Source organism: Arvicola amphibius, chromosome 12 (genome assembly GCF_903992535.2).
Source record: "Arvicola amphibius chromosome 12, mArvAmp1.2, whole genome shotgun sequence".
Taxonomy (NCBI): domain Eukaryota; kingdom Metazoa; phylum Chordata; class Mammalia; order Rodentia; family Cricetidae; genus Arvicola; species Arvicola amphibius.
The window spans coordinates 77,035,957-77,059,358 of record NC_052058.2 but is presented as its reverse complement, the minus strand read 5'-3'; the positions used below and the strand labels follow the sequence as shown (position 1 = coordinate 77,059,358).

The 23,402-nt window shown below is 34.0% G+C and overlaps 2 protein-coding genes across 2 annotated transcripts in view; one reads left to right on the top strand and one right to left on the bottom strand.

The window, feature by feature from the left end:
* Positions 1–23,402, bottom strand: part of Cdc73 (cell division cycle 73) — a 114,818-nt gene that overhangs the window by 50,042 nt on the left and 41,374 nt on the right. The gene's annotated exons all lie outside the window — the stretch shown is intronic.
* On the top strand, positions 11,669–12,937 carry B3galt2 (beta-1,3-galactosyltransferase 2). Its single transcript, XM_038349074.1, has one exon. The coding sequence runs from the start codon at positions 11,669–11,671 to the stop codon at positions 12,935–12,937; it is 1,269 nt and encodes a 422-aa protein (XP_038205002.1).

The following is a 23,402-nucleotide window of genomic DNA, read 5'->3' as shown; positions in this document are numbered from 1 at the left end:
AAGTAATTTGGGAACATATAACACTCATTATAGTTACGCAAAATTGGAATATACAATGCTAGTCAGTAACGTTAGAAAATTTTTACTAACTGAGCAGTGGTAAAGCACACCTTTAATCCTAGCACTTGGAGACAGAGGCAGGCAGATCTCTGTGAGTTGGGGGCCACCCTCATATACAAAATGAGTTCCAAGGCAGCCAGCACTGTCACACAGAGAAACTCTGTCTCAAAAAAACAAAAAGGAAAAGGAAAAAATTTACCACTTTACTTCATCATTTGTAATTTTTGATAGCTAAAAGTTAAGCTGGTTTAACAGTGAATGAATCACAACAAGGAATATATATACACTTATATATTATTTAATATTTAAGAGATAGAGGAATTGTGAAAATAATCTTCCAAAGACTCAATCACTAAGAATAATTCTAAATCGTTTGCTACTGCAGAACAGTTTCTATTGTATGTCACTAACAAGGTATACACTTCTCTAGTTAATAGCAAAATAAGGACAGCTACTATGGTAAATTTTGTGGGTCAGTTGCAATGGGTAAGTACCATCTGAGATGTATAAGAGGGTTTCTCCATCAGATTAATACTTGAATTGGTGCACTGAGTAAAGACAATTGCACCTTATCCTCCAATGGAAGTGGGAATCATCTACCCACTAATGACCCTAAGAATAAAAAAGAAAAAAAATTCATTGTGTCTTCAAACTGAAAATCATTTGCCTGCCTTCACATCCTACTGTAAATTATACATAGTTCTCAAATCTATGAATTTGAACTAGAACAGTGTTAATTATTCTGTAGGGTCTAGTGTGGAAGCACGTGCTGGACTTTTGAGTTCCTCATGAATGCAAGTACCTGTATGAGTGCATGCATGTGTGAGTGTGTACATGCACAGATATGTGGGACATGTACCTAATGAAGAATATGGAAAAAGGACATGTACCTAATGAAGGATTTGAAAAGTCTTAGAGAGAGAGTAATAGTGAGACAAGAAGACGTGTGTGTGTGTGTGTGTGTGTGTGTGTGTGTACATAGATAGGTGGGACAAGTACCTAATTGAAGGATATGAAAAATCTTGGGGGTGGGAGGGAAGGGTGAGGCAAGAAGGAGATGTACCTAATCAAGGAGATGAAAAAATCTTTATAATGAAAAACTTTAAGACACTGAAGAATCAGGCAGTGGTGGCAAACGCCTTCAATACCAACAGAGACAAGTGACTCCCTAAGTTCAAGGCCAGCCTAGTATACAGAATGAATTCCAGAGAAACCCTGTCTTGAAAACAAAATAAAAAAAGGTTTCCCACATTCATGGAGCAGAAGAACACTGAGATATATCTCACACACTCTCTCACACTCACACATACCCTCTGCCAGTATGTGTAATGCTACCTGGTGAATATCCTAATACTCTAAAACCTGAATCTTCATGAAACTTTTGGCCTGACTTTTTGTATTGAGTTAGTCAAAGTACAGGTATACTAAACATATTTAAAACTATATGCAGCACATGTTGCATGTGTAAAGCATGTCTGAGAATGAGTAAGCTTTATGTTTAAAATTGACTGATTGATCATAATTCCCAGAAAAATCACATTATGCTCATGAAAATACTGCAAAACTAAAAACACATCAGGTCTATTATTATAAGCAATTACAAAGAAAAACGTGAGTAAAAAACATTAAAATGTAGCAATACTTGTTTAGCACATAAATGGCATCCGGAAGCAACCCTTAATCACATTCTCAGGCTTTTTGCACCTGCCTATAGATGTAATTACCTCTAGATGCAAACTAAGCCACTACTATTACATGTATAGTGGTGCACATGTCTAATCCCAGCAGTTGGGAGACAAAGGCAAGCAGATATCTGTGAGTTAGAGGTCAGCTTGTCTACACAGTGACAAAGTATAAAATACAGATTACATTTTATACAATCTTTCTCTTTAAAAAAAAGTTGGTGCTGAGGTTATGAATCGGGTCATCATGCTTGGACTGCAAGCACCTTATTCACTGAACTACCTCCACAGTCCAACACCATAATTTTAATTGGAAAAAGGTATACCTAACTGAAACTGCTAATTCACTGAGATTACAGAGACTATGAAAGCAAAATTATGTGTCTGGCAAATCACTAAAATTTTTAAATATACTTTCTTTAAGGTTAATAGTTTATGAATCATATTTATAATTTATTAATTATATGAATTAAAAGTGCTGATAACTAGTTCTCAAAGAGATACGCATATTTAACTTTGCTTTCAAGTCAAACAGAATTCTTAACATGAACATCTGCTGTCCAATTTAATAAAAATTGAAGGAGAAAAATAAGGCAGGCAAATACTGACACTTGTGGACACTATCAGATTGCTAATTTACAATTATGCTGACACATGCTTTCTATGTTCAAAGAACAATAAAACAGATAATGTATGACTAGTGGACTTCACAGAAAAAAATATTTTAATAAATAATTTTTTAAAAAGGTTAAGCTATTTACTAGCATTAAGTAACCAAAAATATGTCATTTGTCTGCATCTTTCATGCAATAAAAAAGTCTGTATTTTGAAAAAGCCAAGAGCTATAAACTCCAAGTAAATATTATTATGTATATTAGGGAACATCAGTAAAACTAATCCTGGTCCCTAGAAAACTATGTCAAATATAATTTTCAAATAATTTTAATAAAAATTAGGGCTGGAGAGATGGCTCAGCGGTTAAGAGCACTGTCTGCTTTTCAAAAGGACTTGGGTCGATACCCAGCACCCACATGGCAGTTCACAACTATAACTCCAAGGGATCTACCTTCATACACACAAACATACAGGTAAAACATGGTGAAAATTATACCTGTTTTTAAAAAAATCTAGCACTTAAAAAAAAAAGTATTTAGTTCTTGTCATGAGCTGAAATAAGTTTCAAGTATAGGGGCCAAGTAAAGCACAAACAAAAAGGAGACCAATATAGGCAAGAGTGGACTTAAGTCTCCCGTTTTCTCTTCTTATTCAACAGCAGTAGCCATTCTGGTTAAACTTTTTCAATATTAATATTGTTGAAATTACTGAACTCATACATAACAATAAACAGATAATTCCCAAAGTTACTGCTAACTTTTACCATACAAATCACTCAGAACCATCAACTATATGGATAACAAAATAAGATTAGAGAGAGAGAGAGACAGAGACAGAGAGAGAGAGAGAGACAGAGAGACAGAGACAGAGAGACAGAGAGACAGAGAGAGACAGAGAGACAGAGACGGAGAGACAGAGAGAAACATGTGAACAGTTGAACCACAACACCTAAAGTAGTCGACACCTTTTTTCCACATAAGGCCTGTGTTAGGAAAATAAAAGCAGACCTTTGTAAGCAACACTTACATGTCACTTATAGCTATAAAACTTGGCAAAACAACTGTCAGTTTGCTAAGTTTGAAAAAGAAACCTGCCACAATTATTTCAGTTAGTTTAAACACAGAATTCAGTTTTAAAAGAAATCAGACTAAATGAAGTTATACAAGGTTTCCTGTCATGGATTTTTACCGTTTCTCTTGCCGGGGAAGCTAAAGTTGTTAGAAGACATCAGTAATGGAAATTTTACTTCATAGCTGCTCTCTATCTATACTTTAAGCTGTTAATAAATTTAAAGAAACAAAAGGAGCTGGGTGGTGGTGGCACATGCCTTTAATCCCAGCACTCAGGAGGCAGAGCAGGCGGGTATCTGTGAGTTCGAGGCCAGCCTAGTCTACAAGAGCTAGTTCCAGGACAGGCACCAAAAACTAGAGAAACCCTGTCTCGAAAATAAAAAAAAAGTACAAATACTTTGAATTAAATTCTTGCTATCTGTGTACTATGCCTCATACAGAGGAACCTCTAATAACCAATCTTAGAAATCTTCTTGTCATATAAACACTTGTTATATAGCAATCAACAAAAAAAAAAAAACTCACTGGTGGGTAATTCAGGTTTCAACCCAACATAGAAGGGGATCATTTTTTGAGTTATCCATAAAGCCCTCAATAATTGAAAGCCATAATAAATCTAGTTTAATATCAAAAAGGCCATCTTAGAAGTTATGTATCTGCCAGTTGTCTTGGGATGAGTATTACACATTGTATAAAATGTCTCACTGTACCACACGAATATGTGTAATGGCTGTGAATTAAAACTAAAAAACACATTGCAGGGGATGTAGAGCAGTAGAGAACTTATCTAGCACTGCCCAGCTTTCAGTATTACCAAAAGATAGATGTAAAATATATTAACAATAACTGGCAAAATAATTACATTGTCCTGCCCTCGAGAAGGTAGGGCATTTTTTTTCTGTCATCATCATATTCTCAATAGTTAATAAGCTATGTCATATATTAAGACATGTTAGCATTTAGTAGCTTGTTCATAAACATTTATTGAAAAAAAGTAAAAATACATTCAGTATTCTATTAATGATTCCTGGGGTACTATGTCAATATTGGAGGGGAAAGTTTCACAATTACTCAAGCAGCCACGCAGTATAAAATTTAAGAATAAATTATAGAAATTCAGTTTTAAATTTTTAAATAATCCTGTTTCAAAATTCTAATCTAACCCTCTTTCCCATCAGTAACTAGCTGGTATTTAGGTTATTTCACAACTCTAAGTACCAGTTCCTCACTTGTAAAATAGATATTACAATAATAAAATGATCATAAGGGAAGATCATTTACATACCAGCTCAGGTACTTATCACTCAATGTAATTTGCGATTAACAGTAACTGTAAAGTTCCCAATTTCATTCAAGCCCCACTATTAGGAATCACTGATAATACGAAGTCCACTTTTGCCAGCCGTGATGGCACACATCTTTAATTCCATCACTCAAGAGGCAGAGGCAGCCAGATCTCTGTGAGTTCGGGGCCAGCTTTGGTCTACAGAGTGACCAAAACAGGACAGCCAAGGCTACATACACAGAGAAACCCTGTCTCAAAAGATAAAACAACAACAAAACAAACAAAATACCAGTCCATTTCTACTTTGGAGAACTCATTTAAGCAGATTCAATAAACATCATTTACTTATGTGTGTGGCCAATTATCAAAGGGATGGGGGGCACGACACACAGACCCCGACAAGCAGTGAACACTATAATATGGCATTATGGAGTGTTAAGAACCAAATGCTAGCCGGGCGGTGGTGGCGCACGCCTTTAATCCCAGCACTCGGGAGGCAGAGGCAGGAGGATCTCTGAGTTCGAGGCCAGCCTGGTCTACAAGAGCTAGTTCCAGGACAGGCTCCAAAGCCACAGAGAAACCCTGTCTCGAAAAAGAAAAGAAAAAAAACAAAAAAAAAAAAAGAACCAAATGCTAAGAAATCGACTTTCAGTCCTCCTCTTACAATGTAACTAAAGAAGGCCAAAGTTCTAAACTTTAATTTTCTCCTTTATATTTTTCTTTCTTACTTCAGTTTTATTATTCTAGTATTTCTAGGAAATGTAAGACACAAACGAAGAAAGTCATAGGGCACAACTAAACCAACAAAGCACAATGTAAGTAAAACATGAAGACAAAACTTAAAGCTTTTAAAGTGCAATTTTTATTCACCGGAAATATTTCTCACTGTGCGAGAAATAAATGAAGTCTGCATACCTAAAATATATAGCACAGCTCTAAAACTATAAATTTCTAGTAGTTAGTGTCTCTAGAATATCAGAGGGAAATGTTAATTATGGCCATTAAAAACAAATAACAAAAATACCTGCCAAAGATGGCCAAGTGTCCAGGTGCCTAGATAACTTTACCTGAGAAGGGTTTCAGTTTCTGATGTTTATAAAACCTGTTTAATGGCATTTTACTAAACCACATTTAAAGGTATTAAACATTATTAGAAGCACTAGACTCCAGGTCATAACTATACTTGTTTACACATACATGCATAATATATGAGTATGTGTGATATTTATTATACAAAATGTAAAGTTCTAAAATTTTCTCTACCTTAGGATTTTAGTCAAATGCAATCATGTTGACCTCACTAATCAAAAAAAATCTATGCATGTATGTTATATCTACTTTATCATTTTTGATACATGTAATTTTAAGTAAAAAAATATAACACTGAAAACAAGAAAGTGATTTAAAACTAACTTTACTACTTTCAAGAACCCTAAAAACTGCAGAGAGCAAACAGGTAGACTTATCATAATCATTCATATCATAATCAATAAAGTAACCCAAGGCAACTGATTTAGATAAGCTCTAGAAAATGGGGACAGGAAATCATAAATTACAAATAAAAGATAATGTTTTAAACTAGACTAGAAAATCAGAACAATATAGACAAAATACTTTAAGAGCAGGAATGTACTCAAAGAGTTAATTTACACCAACCTGCATGTAAAAGCTTTTGTTACTTCTGCTCTACAAAAGCTTAACATGAAAGCCACCATCGAACACAGAAAATATTTAGAAAGCTTTGCATAAGTTTAAAGATTTTAAAAACTATAACCTCCATTTCATAATCATACATTAATGTTATACTCACTCATCACTGTATTTGTTCTGAATAAATATAATGCAACACATAGATGCAAGATTTCTAAGCTTTTCCCTACCTTAGGCTTTTAGTCAAAATGAATGCAAACAATCACGTGGGACTCAGCCAAGCAGTGACGTTAAATTCTGCTCTGTCAGAGAGAGCATCTGTCAAGCCCACATTTAAACTGCTGCCTGCCTGTGCAGCAGCTGAAGAACGTGGATTTCATATTACAGACTAAAACCCCAGTAAAACTGCTCAAAAAAAAAAATCCTTCCTGCAGCTGCCAGGCAACGACGACGGAAGAGAGGCAAAGCCTTTTTTTTCCCCCAATGCAACTGAAACACAAAACCCCAGCTCTGCTGTTTTACATTGCAGCTCAGCACTACTACTAGAAATATGGACACTGAGAAGAGAATACAGCACCGCATTGTCCAGCCGGAGAACACGGCAGATGTAAAGAGCTTCAATGCATCAACTGTCGGACAGAGTCAACAGTGCACCAAATAGAACGGACAACTACAGCCCTTTTGTTTAAAGAAAGAAAGAAAATGAAACACAGGGAAAATCTCTGAAGACTAAGGCACATATGTACAAGAAGGGTAACTTGAAGACACGCCGACAGATGGACACTTTGGATACTGTGAAAAGCATTCACAGGAGGCAGACTGTTGGGGGATGTGCGCATGTTCTATAGCATCGTTTTGGGTTTTTTTGTTTTTTTGTTTTTTGGCTGAAGTGATGGCGTGCCAAAAGTATTTTCAGTGGGCATAATCCTCTCCACCTAAATGGCCTGACCAAGAAAGAAAGGTATGTCGCTGTCTTGTGTACAACGTGTATTAAATGTGTTATGATTTTATAGTCCTGCAGGCACTAATACTTGATAAACAAGTTCATGCAGTTCACTGCCCTTGAAACTACGAAAGGGTCTCAATACAAGATTTTAAAATTTGCCTTTTCTAAAAGACAAGATGTCATTGTTTTATTCAATTAAACATGTAGCTGGGAGTAATTCTGTAGGATTACAAACATTAAAGAAAAAACAAATAGTAATTAGATGTACTGAAAAGATTCTCTGAGAAATTAAACTAGGAAAAAAATCTGTAGCCCTAAAAAAAAAAAAGAAACCAGCAATTCTCTAGCAAATTAGGTCAAATTGATTCCTTGTCTAATAAATTAAAACACATTTTTTAAAGTGGTTTTCAAAAGATAGTGCAGGAAAATTGTATTAAATAGCATCTAATGTGATCTTAATTTCATAGGGTCTTTTTGGGGAAATCCTTTCAAAACAAAATCTTAACAGTTCATAGTAATATCTTTTCTCTAATATCTAGTTCCTCAGAGACGACAAACACAGTTCAAGAGTATATCAGCAAATTTTAGGTATTATTGAACTACAAGAGGATATTACAAGTTAAAACATGAGCATCAGATTACATACGGTAGTGAGTTTATGAAAAGCATAACACCATCAAGGAGTCAGTCACACGTTATTACAGTATCAATAAATACAACTTTAAACAAAGAAATATCAAATAGTTGCTCTAAGTACATTAGTGAAGTAGGGAGCTTTTAAGTACAAGCTGATTCCAAATAATCGAGTATAAGACTGTTCCTAAGGATAATTTTTAACGTGAAATTAAAAATCTAGCATAAAATAGTTTGATATGAAAATATTCATTAATAGTATAAGATCAAAATAATATCAATAATGGGCTTATGAGCTTTGTTCACATGTAACAGAAATCTATTGCCTCGACATGTGTCTACAAGACAGAGATAAATTATCCTGGGGACAATCAACACCAGAAGAGCAACTAACTCAATTTTACAAACCTATCGTACTTTTTGATCTTTCCCCTCACTTTCATAAAACTTACTAACAATCAAAAAAAAGGAAATAATTTTAAGATCTGTGGCAGCACCGCATTGTAAAATTAAGATTGAATGTGTATCAAACCTTGTTGTATATAAACATCAATTCTCAATCATAAGTATCTGTATTCTAACATATTAAAATCAGAAACTATTAAATGAAACAGTTTAAAAAAATCTAGCCTTTCCTAGTATCTTTATTAGAAATTAAGTTTATAGACTAAATGTTTCAAAACAAAAGTATACAAGTTTTTCTACCGAAGCATCACTTAAATCTGTGTGTTTCAAAAAACTAATATAATTATACCAACTTTTAAAGTTGATATGGGGGTTACATTTAATAGTAACATCCTTATTAATTTTAATCCATAAAATATAAAAACACACTGAAGGTATTATAATCAGAACAAAAAAGAAAGGATCTACTTTTAAAAAATGTAAGACATAGCAAAATACTTCAGTCTCTAATCTTATTCTCATTTTCAAAACTAAAATACAACAGGCATTACAATCTGAGAATAATTTTATCGCTTAACAAAAGAAGCAGTTACAGCAATTTTACTTTCTTTTTAATAGCACACACTAGCAGATATATATGTATATATCTCCATCCTGAAAAACTTTAGCAAAGAATGTTAAGGCTAGATGTATGAGTTTCATTTATCAATGGGAGGGTATCAAATAGGTATATCTGAAAAGGGATTCTAAGCCTTCCTAGATTAATACTTATAAACATGCAATACTCATGAAATTTGAATTAAGATGCACCTCCACCTTATAGTTTTATTAAAACCAATTATGAAGGAATGATAAGCTACAATAAAAATTAGCTGCTTTCTAGAACACTAAAACACTTTGAAATATCACTTTAAGTACAGTTTTCTTGAAAACAATGTGACTTACCACAATACTTAAATTAATACTTCATTCTCTTATGTTCTTTTACTCATTTCATTTAAAAATCTGACCTTGAATTTATTCCTTTTTGAACTAAGTCTGCACTTTTAAAGTATCTGAACGATTGGATCTAAACCATGTTCTAAGTATTTTATATCAACAGAAGGCTGATAAGTATGTATTTATAACACTTGAAACAAACCAAATGAACTTTCCAAAGTTACTTTTTTTTAAATTTATACACATAAGTCTTCGATATCCATTAGACTCCTAAGGTGGGTGTGTATCATTAGTGGCTACCAAATAATATAATATTCCAATAAATTCTTTAACAGTTTTCAGCTTTAAATAGAATTTATAAATACAGGCAGAAAAAAAATGTTTCTAAATTGGGCGATGAAGCGCTATAATTTTCAACTCATGTCATATAGGAACCATGTTTCCACAGGGTGAGAACAGCTTTAATCTTTATACAATACTGTAAGATTTAATCCATGTAAATAAAACTAAAAGCGAACTAGAAATTTTTTATAAAAAAATCACCGTTCGTATATAAAAATAAATACATTTTTAGTTTTGAGAAATACCTTATTCACTAAAAGCACCATTCAATTTCAGAAACAAGATCAAACCTTAGTGCCTGGTACACATTAGAAATTTGTTCAAATTCCCATCCACTTGCTCCTCCTAGTGGCCGCTACTAGAATAGTATATTTCATTCATAACCATCAAACACTTCAAGCAGTAATTGAATGGTATGTGTAAGTTTTATGCTACAATTACTCAATTTCTTGAGGACTTACATGTAAATTATATTACCTCTTAAAACGTATTTGTGTCAGTGTTAAGCCAATCTGCCATCAACAATAAGTCGATCACTATGATAAGGTAAATAAGAACATGCATTTACACATATAATTTAAAATAAGTGGCTAAGTTAAAATTTTATTTGCTTTAAGAAATTATTTCAGTAAATTACTGAAATAAAATCATTTCTTGAGCACACAAATTTAATTTAATACTGCAAGTCCCAAAATTAATGATTAAATAAATGACTTCTACTTCTGAGTTTGGTTTTAAAAAAAAAAATAAACTGGAAAAATAAATGCTAAATATGTCTCCATTCCTCAAAATAGCTTTTATTGAAATTCAAACTATTTCTATGACCTCACTTCATCTAGAAGCATCTAAGAATAGGAAAAAAGAAAAAACAAAATATAATTAACAAATACAAATAAGTTTATGCTTTGCTGAAAAGCCTCTTGCAAAAGCCAGTTTTTCATTATGTGGCATCATTCATTTCTTTTGTCCAGCTCGTAACTTTTTAAAGATCTAGGAATGAATGTGTTATACTACTATAAAGACATGAAAAATAAACTAATTTCTGATTGCTGCAGAGATTTGTTTTAACAAAAGATAATTCAAGAATATTTTAAGATATAATTTGTACAATATGGGGTTTAAAGCAGTTGAAGATAGTAGTGGACACTGCCGATATTTTGCTAAAATACAGTCCAAAAAAAAAAAAAACCCTGTATAAAAATGCATGTCCTTTGCCAAAATCATAAACAAATAAGACTGATCTCCTGGATACTTCCTATTTGAGGTGGATGGTTAAAATTAGTAAAATATTTAAATGTTAATCACTTATTACTGTCTAATCGCACACTGAAATTACTGGACCCTGAAAATTATTTTTGACAGGTGTATCTTCTCACTGAGTTTCAACAGTGGGGCAGTGGAAATGAGCCACGCAGTGTACTGTGACTAACTGAACTCTGCCACAGTCATACCTGCACCATCTGTCCCAAAACCAATACATGACCATTTTCCAAAAAAGGCCACTGACTGTGTACTATATCGTTATGGTATGTCAAATCAATTTTAATTAATGTCAATAAACTTTCCGTCTGTTCTGAAGGCCTTTCTGCTGAGCCTTTGTAAGATATCTAAACCTTTTTTTCTTTCTACATGATACAACCATAAATCAAAAGAACAGGTGACCAGAATTACTGAGATCATCAAATGAGTACAATAAAATTAATCTATCACTTACCTTTCAAGTTATCATTGTGTTACAAGAATATTTTAAAAGAAATAAACCTTGAATATTTCATTTTGTCAAAAGGAAACAAATTATATGCTTTCTTCTGGTTTATCCTATTTTTCACAACTTAAAAACGTCCTTTTATTAGCAACCAGAGTCCTTTCAAGTTAGTTTCTAAGATTTTGCATTTTGTAATCCATCATGCTTCATCTTCACAGAATGACTCCAAGGGACACACAACTAAACCAGAAAACGATGACCAAAGAAAAGGACTGATTCGGGAAGAAAAAAATAAGAGTACTTCTGGCCTCATACATCTTACTGGATATTTACAACATGCTTCAGTGGAGGAGAAGACACTGTTGCTTTGCAAAGATGACCTGGAGTGCTAAAAGGTCTCTGTTCCGGACCCACCTTATGGGTCTACTTTCCCTAGTGTTTCTTTTTGCTATGTTTTTGTTTTTCAACCATCATGACTGGCTACCAGGTAGAGCTGGATTCAAAGAAAACCCTGTAACGTACACTTTCCGAGGATTTCGTTCTACAAAAAGTGAGACAAATCACAGCTCCCTTCGGAACATATGGAAAGAAACAGTTCCTCAGACTCTGAGGCCTCAGACAGCAACTAACTCCAATAACACAGATCTATCACCACAAGGAGTTACAGGACTAGAGAACACACTCAGTGCCAATGGAAGTAATTATAATGAAAAGGGTACTGGACATCCAAACTCTTATCATTTCAAATATATTATCAATGAGCCTGAAAAATGCCAAGAGAAAAGTCCATTTTTAATACTATTAATAGCTGCAGAACCTGGACAAATAGAAGCAAGGAGAGCTATCCGGCAAACGTGGGGCAATGAAAGTTTGGCACCTGGCATCCAAATCACACGGATTTTTTTGTTGGGCATAAGTATTAAGCTAAATGGCTACCTTCAACATGCAATTCTAGAAGAAAGCAGACAATATCACGATATAATTCAACAGGAATACTTAGATACATACTATAATCTGACGATTAAAACACTAATGGGTATGAACTGGGTTGCGACATACTGTCCGCATATTCCATATGTTATGAAAACAGACAGTGACATGTTTGTCAACACTGAGTATTTAATACACAAGTTACTAAAGCCAGAACTGCCTCCTAGACATAACTACTTTACTGGGTATCTAATGAGAGGATACGCACCTAACAGAAACAAAGACAGCAAATGGTACATGCCACCAGACCTTTATCCAAGTGAGCGTTACCCTGTATTCTGTTCAGGAACTGGTTATGTTTTTTCTGGGGATCTAGCAGAAAAGATATTTAAGGTTTCTTTAGGCATCCGTCGTTTGCACTTGGAAGATGTGTATGTAGGGATCTGTCTTGCCAAGTTGAGAATTGATCCTGTGCCCCCTCCCAACGAGTTCGTGTTCAATCACTGGCGAGTTTCTTACTCAAGCTGTAAATACAGCCACCTAATTACCTCTCATCAGTTCCAGCCTAGTGAACTGATAAAATACTGGAACCATTTACAACAAAATAAGCACAACGCCTGTGCCAACGCAGCAAAGGAAAAAGCAGGCAGGTATCGGCACCGCAAACTACACTAAAAGACTATTTTTGTTCAAGTGTGCAATTTGTAAATATTGCTTAAAGCATGTATAGTTAAAAACTTGATACATACATAGAACAAGTTTTAGTTCAGCTCATCACGTAAGGGAATTCAAAACTATTTTTTTAATTTCTGAAGAAGCTAATTCATAAAATTACAACATTATGACAAAAAGGTATTCCAAAAGAGTCTACTTAAAAAACTGTATAAAGAAAAGGATTCTCTGTATTAACATGCAATAAGCATGCATACATAAAGGGTTCAAGTCTTATATTAAGGATCAATAGAGTGTATCTGCATACATTTTCCACATAAATCATAATTTAAGAAATGAAGATAGTCGAAAGATTCCTAGGTTTACTTTGAATTTCACCATATAATCTAATGTACAAGGGAACTTTGCAACTGTGCAAAGAACACATTTTCTGACCTGACTTTAGTTCTAACTTTACACCACACACAATAAGACTTAGTGAAGTTATTCCATAAACTCAGTTATATTCAGGCATTTGAGCAATGCAATTCTCATTCAAGCATTTACTTTTAAAAATAATTGATAAGTGTTTTATAATTTCTTTTATTAATTCTCGTATATATTGGGAAAATTATTTTGACATGTGATAAATGTGAAAAATTAATGTGTCTCAGGCTCAAGTTTTTATAAAATGAATTATTAAAGGTTTCAAAATAGATAAATTTTGTTTTCTCATTAGTATTAAGGGCCAACTCAGTATTTCAATGAATTTTGCATTTAGACAAAATATTGCACTCATGGAGAATGCTTAACTACAAATATACCTTACGTCACGTATGTCTGTAAAATAAAATCATGTTCCTCTCTAGTGAAGTAAAAAAAGCACAATGATGAAGTGTTGTTGAAAAATGAAGAAAAAAGGAATACAGGTAGAAATGTCACTCAATATATTTTTAAGATGTATGTCTGGCAAACAGCAACACGTAGGTAAAGTTTCTTTCCTGAGGTCAGATGTGCAGAACCCAGCACAGAAATCATTTTGTGAAGCTTACCTATTTCTCTCAGTGTCAGGTTTACAAACCTAAGTTTCTAATTTGGTAAATGACAAATCTGCATCACCAACTAAAAACCATTTAGGGAGAGATGGGGAGAAGCTACAAATGTTTGATGACTGTTTGCTTTTGGAATGGACAACATATTCAATGCACTAAATCAAGGTACTATTACTTTTTGAAAGGTAAACACCAAAACCTTGAACTGAATGTTATACAAATGTTCTCATATTTTGTTTGGCTCCATCATGAATTTTAATATCAATAAACACAGCCCCACTAACTTAAAAATAGTGTTTTATTGTATGTAAATTTATCTATACCCCACTAACTTAAGTGTTTTATTATATGTAAATTTATCAATTTTAATTAAGTCAGAATGTTTCTGACCAGAATTCTCACAATTTTATCACAGAACCTATTATGAAAAGATAAACTGCCAGAAGTACAAAAATGTTATTTGTTTGTAATATATTGAGTCCATAAATTTATCCCCCTTTCTAAATAAGAAGCATTAAATGTTTCTGAACAATCAGTTATGAAACATTCTCCAGCTTTTGCTTAATGATTATTTTTCACTTAATTACTCAATATAATTGCAGAGTTACCAGTATTACTACAAAAAAGACATACAAAAATCACAGCAGTGAGGAGAGACAGAGGGACTATCAGTGTAAACTAATTCACTCTGATTTATGCCACCGAAGAAATGGGAGGAAATGTATGTTTGTGAGCACTAAAGTACAGGTTTGTAACAGGAATAGAACCCCCTGATGATATTTGAAAATATAATAGTATAGTATTATTGGGTTTAAAACACTGACTTCTGAAAAACAAAATTCTTAAAAATATTTAAGTACTTATTCTTAGGTATCAATTTAAAACCATTTCTATATTCCTCATGATTGACTTGAAAGATAATGATAATGATGATCAGAGACCCCAGAGGGGATTAAACCAATGTAAAAAATCGGTAGTTTTTAGCTGGGCAGTGGTGGCGCACGCCTTTAATCCCAGCACTCAGGAGACAGAGGCAGGTGGATCTCTGTGAGTTCAAGGCCAGCCTGGTCTACAAGAGCTAGTTCCAGGATAGGCTCCAAAGCTGCAGAGAAACCCTGCAGAGAAACAAAACCAAAAAAAAAAAAAAAAAAAAACAAAAAAAAACAAAACAAAGCTATATCTTTTTCCTTTGGTAACACATGGAAAATAATGCAGGAGGAATAAGAATTCAAGGCAAAACTAGATTAAATAGTGAAATCCTGACTAAGAAAACAACCAAAACTTAATTTTAAAATTTCTATTATTAATTTATTTTCACATTTCATTTTCAACAGCATAAATGTTAACTTAATAGGCCAAATAAGCTGCTATCTGAAAGTCTCATCAGTTGTTAACAGTATGTACTTTACCTCAGTACTATAAAAATGTTTGAATATGAGAGAGAAATGTTGGCAAATGACTACATGGATTTGATCAAAGGAATGATTACAGAGTGAACTGGGTAACTCTACACTCAAAGTGCTAACAGATATTTCAAAAGGAAAATGCAAGTTTCAGTATTTATATCTGTAGTTTGTTTAAAATAAAATTAGAGGTAATAAATTTCTTCAATGACTAAATAATTCACATTTTACTTAATCTCTTTCATGTATTATAATATGCAAAAGTACATACATCCTTGTTGGAACTTTATTAAGTCCTAGTTCCAGAAGTCTTCAATAATAATAACAATAATAGCATCACAAACTGTTTACTGATTGTGGAAGCAGTGAACCAGGTACTGTGTTAAAGTACTGTACATTACTTCATACAATACTTGTAACACTAAAAGAAAAGGCTCATGTTAGAGGTGATAAATATAAAATAACAATGCTTGTAAAAGGCTTCCATCTCAGAGATTATGCTCTTATCCATTATGATGTTCTGCTACATGTTTTTATTATGACAGAAGCTAACAGGTCTACAAACCCAAGCAAAATTGGCTTATTCCACTGCTTGCCATTCTCTGCTTATTCTCTGTGGCCATGCTCACAGATTTCACAGGTACTTTTCTCTTGCTAGCATATGGCACCAGGTGTTAGATATAAATAAGAAAAGGGAAAAGAAAACATATTTGATCCACTAGTTGATTTCTTTTCCCCTTCGCAGATATTACTGAATGGTAAATTTAATTTTGAAAAACATGTACACTGCTATTTTGGGAACTGGGTTACACCTACAATGATAGGCAAGTGACTTAGAAATTTCTTTTTTTTTTTTTTTTTAATATTTATTTATACACTATTCTGTCTGTGTGTATGTCTGCAGGCCAGCAGAGGGCACCAGACTCCATTACAGATGGTTGTGCGCCACCATGTGGTTGCTGGGAATTGAACTCAGGACCTGTGGAAGAGCAGGCAATGCTCTTAACCTCTGAGCCATCTCTCCAGCCCGTGACTTAGAAATTTCATAGGTGATAATGCTCAGCAGACAAATAAGATACTATGCATATTTACCCACTGCACCACTCAACAGCTACTAATCTATAGTAAGGTGTAAACCAACTCCTCTGACTAAGTCTAGCCAGGCATAGAGTCACACACCTTTAATCCCAGGCAGAGGCAGAAAGACCTTGATGTGAGCGAAGCTAGCCTGGTCTACAAAGCAAGCTCCAGAACAGTCAGAGCTACACAACAGAGATCACGTCAAGGACAATCTAAAGATGCTACCAGGCTTCTTTCCCAGGCACCCACATGGCATAAAAGAAAACAGACTCACAAGTTGCTCTCTAACCACTACAGTTGTGAGCAACGGCACGAGTGACACACACATTTACACAAAAATCATAAAGTGAATGAAATGCAGAAAATGTAAGAAAAAAAATAGATCCCAGATGATAGAAAATTCAATATTAACTACTCAAGCACCTACTCTTCCTAGCTTGCTTTTAATGTGGGGCTGGCACGACTTCTTTAATTAATGACATTGCAGATTCAGAAAAGAGAAACTAAAATGAAGCCAAACAGCATAGTTATTTATAACTAAGCAAAATTAATTTGTATAAAAAATAAAACAAAAGACAAGCAGGGCATGGTGAAGCCTGCCTACAATTAGTCTAGAAGATGAGGTACAGTTCAATTACTTGAGCCTAGCAGTTCCATATCGGTTAAAACAACACAACAATGCTCATTTAAAAAACAAAACAAAAAGATAAAAGGCAAGCTTTAGAAATGGACAAAACATGCTCTTATTAAGCTCCCCTACCAATAAATCGCTCAGGATACAGAAAACATATTTTAATGGTACCAACAACACATAAGAATCATCTTAGGAAAATGTATCCGGGCTATTTTATCCATGTTTCTACTTACTTTGTGTCAATACTTACCATTTAAGTTTATACTTATCTTTTAAGATTTATGTTATTTTATGTGTATGAGTATTTTGTCTGCATGCACATATATGTACCCCATGCATGCATGCCTAGTGCCACAGATCCACTAGAAATAGAGTTACAGAGAGTTGTGAGATGTCATGTGGGTACTTGGTATTGAATCCAGGTACTTTACAATATAAATAGAATGGCTGGCCCTCTCTCCAGCCAATATTATATCTTTTTAACTAAAACATATCAATTACTCATTTAATGTAATGTAGTTAAACTAAATTTAATCAAACCAAAATTATACTTTCTAGAACTAGAGGGTGACAAAATCTTAAGCAAGTAAACTATAAAATGTTTAACACATTGTTTCCAATCATTCATCAAACATTATGGAGAGTCTACTATTTGTAGGTACCAACATTATAATAACAAGACAAAATATCAGTGTTTTGGTAATTTACTCTGTATCACATAGAGAAAAGATAGAACTGTATCTGTTTGTGTCTCAATCCAAAAATAACTTCCAAATTCATGGAAAATATGCCAATAATGAAATACATTAGTTCTTAAAGAAAAAGTGAATTCTTTGAAAGTTAGAAACATTGAAAAACTGAAAGACCAGAGATAATACAATGTCCAAGTGATAACATAGAAATTTTGAAAAAAAATTGTTTCATAGTTAAAACATGACTGACAAAATGAGAAGCTTGCTATCTATACAGGCTGGTGCCCCATATATGAAAAGGGAAGATGTAGAAAGCAATGACCATCCTCAATAGAAAATGGGGGAAAATATTAAGGTATTATAGAGCAATGATATATTCCTTAAACCAAGGTCAACCCTGGACCTAAGACAAATACTAAATCAAACTGTACAGATAAACTACTTTGTAAATATCAAATCAGGAAAAACTTTCTGGATGGCCATTTGTACTAGCAGGAATGAAAATGAAACAGATGCTAAATGAGAATGATTTTGCAATATTTAGCAAAATTCTGCAAGAATTTGCTCCCTTTGTTCAGCAATTATGCACCAGAAGTTTGAATCCAAATTATAGTGGTAATATGAAACAAAAAGTAATAACACAAGTAGGACTTTTAATAGCACAGGATAGATAACAATCATAATTCACATGGGCTACAAAGGTACATCACAATGTATTTAGTGAGAGACAATCTAAAATAAAAATAATAGCAAAAAGCCATTGGCATTTTATCACAAAGCTTTAACTGCTATGTTATAGACATACGCAAGATTAAGAAATGTTATGTAAAAAACTGATACATTAAATTTCACCCCCCTATGTGGTGGTATTTGAAAATGAGGTCTTTAAATGTAATAAATAAATCGACAGCTAATGGAGATGCTGCCCTCACAACAGAATAGTGTACTTGTAAGAAGGAAGCATGTGAAGCATAAGGTTAGGTGGACGTTCCTTCCTTGTTAACAACAGAAGAACTCTTTCTTTTATAGAAAGAATTTAAGCAAAAACTCTGGTTTTAGGATTACATTGGAATTATTATACTAGCAATATAAAAGATACTGCCTAGCATTTCAAAAGAAATTTCTGTATCTGTCAACTAAAATATCAAAAGACAAAGGGCACCTCAATGGTAGAGAACTTTTTTTAAAACTATTTTTAATTAAGCCTCTTGGGAAACAAAAGTGGGCAGATCTCCAGGAGTTCAAGGCCGGGCTGCTCTACAAAGCAAGTTCTAGGACAGTTAGAGCTACATAACAGAGAGACCCTGTCTCAAAATTTTTTTCATCAAATTATTTATTTACTCTATGTGTGTTTGCATGTGCTTGTGCACACATATGCCACAGCAAGTAGAGGACAGATTATAAGAGTTAGTTGTTTCCTTCCACCATGTGAGTTCCAAAACTAAACTCAGGCCAATAGATTTGTCAACAAGCACTGACCAATTCCCCGGTCCACTGAACACTTTCAGTGCTCAGGTTACAGTTACTAGATACCACTGCCTTATAAATCAACCACTTATCTTTGCTGAGTTCCATATCTGTAGTAGAAAATAAACTTATGACTTTGCCAGAAATCAAGGAATGAGAATTAATAAAGTCAAAATATATTAGGTCCCAACTTCAAGAGGCTCTCTACTGACTAAGATAAAGTATCTAGATAACTAGACTGATTGTGTCAATTGATATATCAATTTATTTCATTGCAATTACCAATATACTATATATGTATAACACCATGTTAAACAGACAATAAAATTTATTTTAAAATAAAATGAATTCAGCAACAAATAAAACTGAAATATGAACAACTCTAAGATTAAAGAGAGCTCTGTTCATAACATACAAAAACCCAAATTATTATTTAAAAAAAGACTAACAAAGAAAAAGTTACTTCTTTAACTAAAACTAAAGCTAAGCCAAAAATTAAATATAAAACATATACACAAATGTCTGTGTGTGTACACGTGCACAAGTTTCTGTATGTGTGTTATGTATTCGGTTCCTGCAAACAAATCCTCAGAGCTCTTACAGCTTCTGGCCTTTAGATCACTAGGTTGGTTTTTTAATTGCACCAGTTTCTCCAACTTTTTGGTTTGTTTGCTTACTTTATGACTGTAGCAAAAAAAAAAAAAAAAAACTAAATGATGGAAGATTAGCAGACAAAACTATTTCTAATGTGTATAGGGATCCCATGCCCACAGTATGCTTTCCCACGGGAATAAATTGTAATGAGAAAGAATCCAAGAGCAATTTATAAGAATAGAAGCTGAAAACAGGTGTAGTGGTTCATGACTTTAACTCCAACATTAGTAGGCAGAAGAGGCAGGAGAATTGTGGAATCAAAGCTAATCTGAGCTGATAGCAAGATAATAGCTGGAAAAATAAGTAGATAGATGGACAGAGAGACAGACAAAAATAAAATACAAAGCTGAACACTATCTAGCATTTTCCTCTTTAGCAAATCCTCTCAGAAGAATAACCAAAGTTGTGCTACTTTCTGCAATTTAACAGAATGAAGACCATGCTGCAATAAGGAGCCCATGTTCCTAACATCATATCCTTTTGAGGCAGAGCCAACAGAACTCTAATTACAAAATTTTCTGGCTAGGCCTGATACAATGTAAAAACTCTGTCTGAGGTTAGAAATGACAGAATAACCTAGCATTTTGCTCTTTTTCTTAAAGTTTGGTTTTTAAATTTTTGTTTAAAACACCCCATCATCAGAGATCTTGATCTCTAGACAACATTAAGAAAAAGAAGAAGAGGGCAATGATGGTGCACACCTTTAATCCCAGCACTGAGGCAGCAGGGGCAGGTGGATCTCTGGGTTTGAAGGCAGTCAGTCAGGTCTACAGAGTTCCAGGATAAAAGATACCCTTTCTTGAAAAACAACACAAATTAAGAACAACAACAACAACAACAACAACAACAACAACAAAAAAAAAAAAAACAATAGTCTGAAAGTGTTCTTATTCACACCTTTTTTTTTGCTTTGTTGTTTTGTTTTTTGATTTTTGAGACAGAGTTTCTCTGTGTAGTCTGTCCTACAACTAGCTCTTGTAGACCAGGCTGGCCTCGAACTCACAGAGATCTGCCTGCCTCTACCTCCTGAATGCTGGGATTAAAGGTGTGCACCACCACCCCCAGCTCCTAATTCACACTTTTCATCTTACCATCTAGTACACATCTCACTAAAAACACAATGGTAACATTTCTGAAAGAGCAGCTTAGACAATAAATGATTTAGAAAACCACCTTTTTCTAGAGACATCATTAATTATGTAACTAAAGTTACATAATTAGAGACACAGAGGGTATGTGTAATATTCACATTACATAAAAGGATAGCTTACATGTTTCAGTGGACATGAACAAACATAACATAAACAAGAGGCCAATATAAATAGTAGGGTGACCAACCAGAAGGCCCAACTAAAGCAGTCATAATACAATACACCTAAGCCCTCTGTTCCATTAAATTTAATGAATACTGGAAATACTAACAGAGAAAGAGGTCCAACCCCAAATTTTGGTCTCATAGTGCTGATACAAGCTTTATACTAAATAAAAAGAAGAATTAGGGAAGCACAAGAGACATATATTTAATTATGCAAGGTGTGGACCCACTAAGGGTTGTATCAACTCCTACATAACAAAAAGCTGTTAATCTGTCAGTAATTACTGTCATTCCCAAGAAGACTTCTGGTTCCTAGAAGACAGTCTGTGCCAGGGTACAGTCTTCCCAGCACAGATAACTTGCTCTCATCCTGAAAATAGTCTCACCTTTCCACATCTTTGTTCAAGGTGACTGATGGTTTAAGAAATGACTCATCCTTGTGCCTGAGTTATCACTCGCTTACAAATAGCCATTTCTTGAATGATTAATGTGCCTACTTGCCCATTAAACAGGTGACACTAAGAAAAGGAAACAAATGAAGAATGGAGACTGAAATTTCAGGCTTTCATCATGTCTTAATTACCACTCTGGACCAATGCATTTCAGGCATGCCAGCTTCTTGGGACCTGTTACAATATGTACTTCGTAAACAACAGATACAAATGTGTTTATTCAGTTTAAGTATGAGGCAACCTCTAGCACATTTATATCAACATTATATGTATGAGGGAAAGAAGGGAGGACAGAAAGAAAGAGGAGAAGACACTTCTATTAGAAAAATAATCCATTTAATGAATTTTATTTGTAAAATATCATCAACTGAGTAAAATGTGAAGAAAACTTTCTACCTAATCCAGTTATTCTTAGGAAGAAAACTTTCAAACAGTATCTCATTCTATGGTGTACCTTTACATCTTTCAAATAAATACCATAAATTGAAATGTTTTCAGTGGTGCTATCCTGAAGCTGCACAGTAGGTGCATGACAACACAATATAACTACACATGTCCTTACTCATAGTCTTCTACAGTGGTACTCGTCACGGTATTTTTCTGGCTTTTTCATTCATTCTGGGTGCATTAAAAAAAAATCTTTTATACCATGACATAAAAGAAACTAAGGTACTTTTTAACACCAAACTGGAATTAAGGAAAAAGGCAGGATTTAAGCTAACTTTTAATTTATCAAGCTGGGATGTATGAAGGATCAAAATATGGAATCCAGTATGAAATCCTTGCTACTCTTGTGGTTTTTTTTCTTCCCCCCTCCCCCGAGACAGGGTTTCTCTGTAGCTTTGGAGCCTGTCCTGGAAAGAGTTCTTGTAGACCAGGCTGGCCTCGAACTCACAAAGATCCACTTGCCTCTGCCACCCAAATGCTGGGATTAAAGGCGTGCGCCACCACCGAGTGGCACTACTCCGTGTCTTTAGAAATTAATATAACTTAATGTAATTAATAAAAAGCCAAGAATTAAAGCAAAAATATTCTACAACTTCTATCCTGTCTTGTGATAAGTCAGACCTTTAGGATACCTACATTATGAATAAATGTTAGTTACCTCAAAACCACTTCTTGAACAAACCAAACAGAATACAATCGGGTAATAGTGCTTAAGTTACATTACCTATGTATATAAAGAAATATATTCGACCTGGAGAAATATTAGACATAACAACAAGGAAAAGTAACAATGGCAAATGTGTAAGAAGCCCATTCAAGAAGTAATCAAAGTAAACGGCACCATAAAGCATCAGTAACTCAAAAACTGAGCAATTTTATGTATCATTGGTATCCCCAAATTTGACTCAAATTATTTGAAGATCATCTTTTACAATGCAATGCAGCTAAAGATAAAGTATTTCTAGTAAAGCTTTCTGTGCTTGTTTTGTCTATATGATGCTGGAGTTTTAACCCAGAGCCTTACACATGCTAGGCAAGCACTACACTGACCCTTTTAGCCCTCACTTTAAAGTTATGTTTTCCTTTTATATTTATAATCAATAAGGTCTCATTATGTGGCTCAAATTGGCCTCAAACTCATGACCCTCCTGCCTCAGTTTTCTAAATGCTGAGATTACAGGTACTACCACATTCAGCCCAAAGGTACAGTCTTACTTCCTGATAATGCTACAGTAACTTTTACCCTATATGTAAAACATATATCATAATTTATGATACATTATAACATACCCC

Bases quoted from the DNA above. Each gene is read 5' to 3' on its own strand.
- B3galt2 (XM_038349074.1), top strand. From the start codon at position 11,669: ATGCTTCAGTGGAGGAGAAGACACTGTTGCTTTGCAAAGATGACCTGG.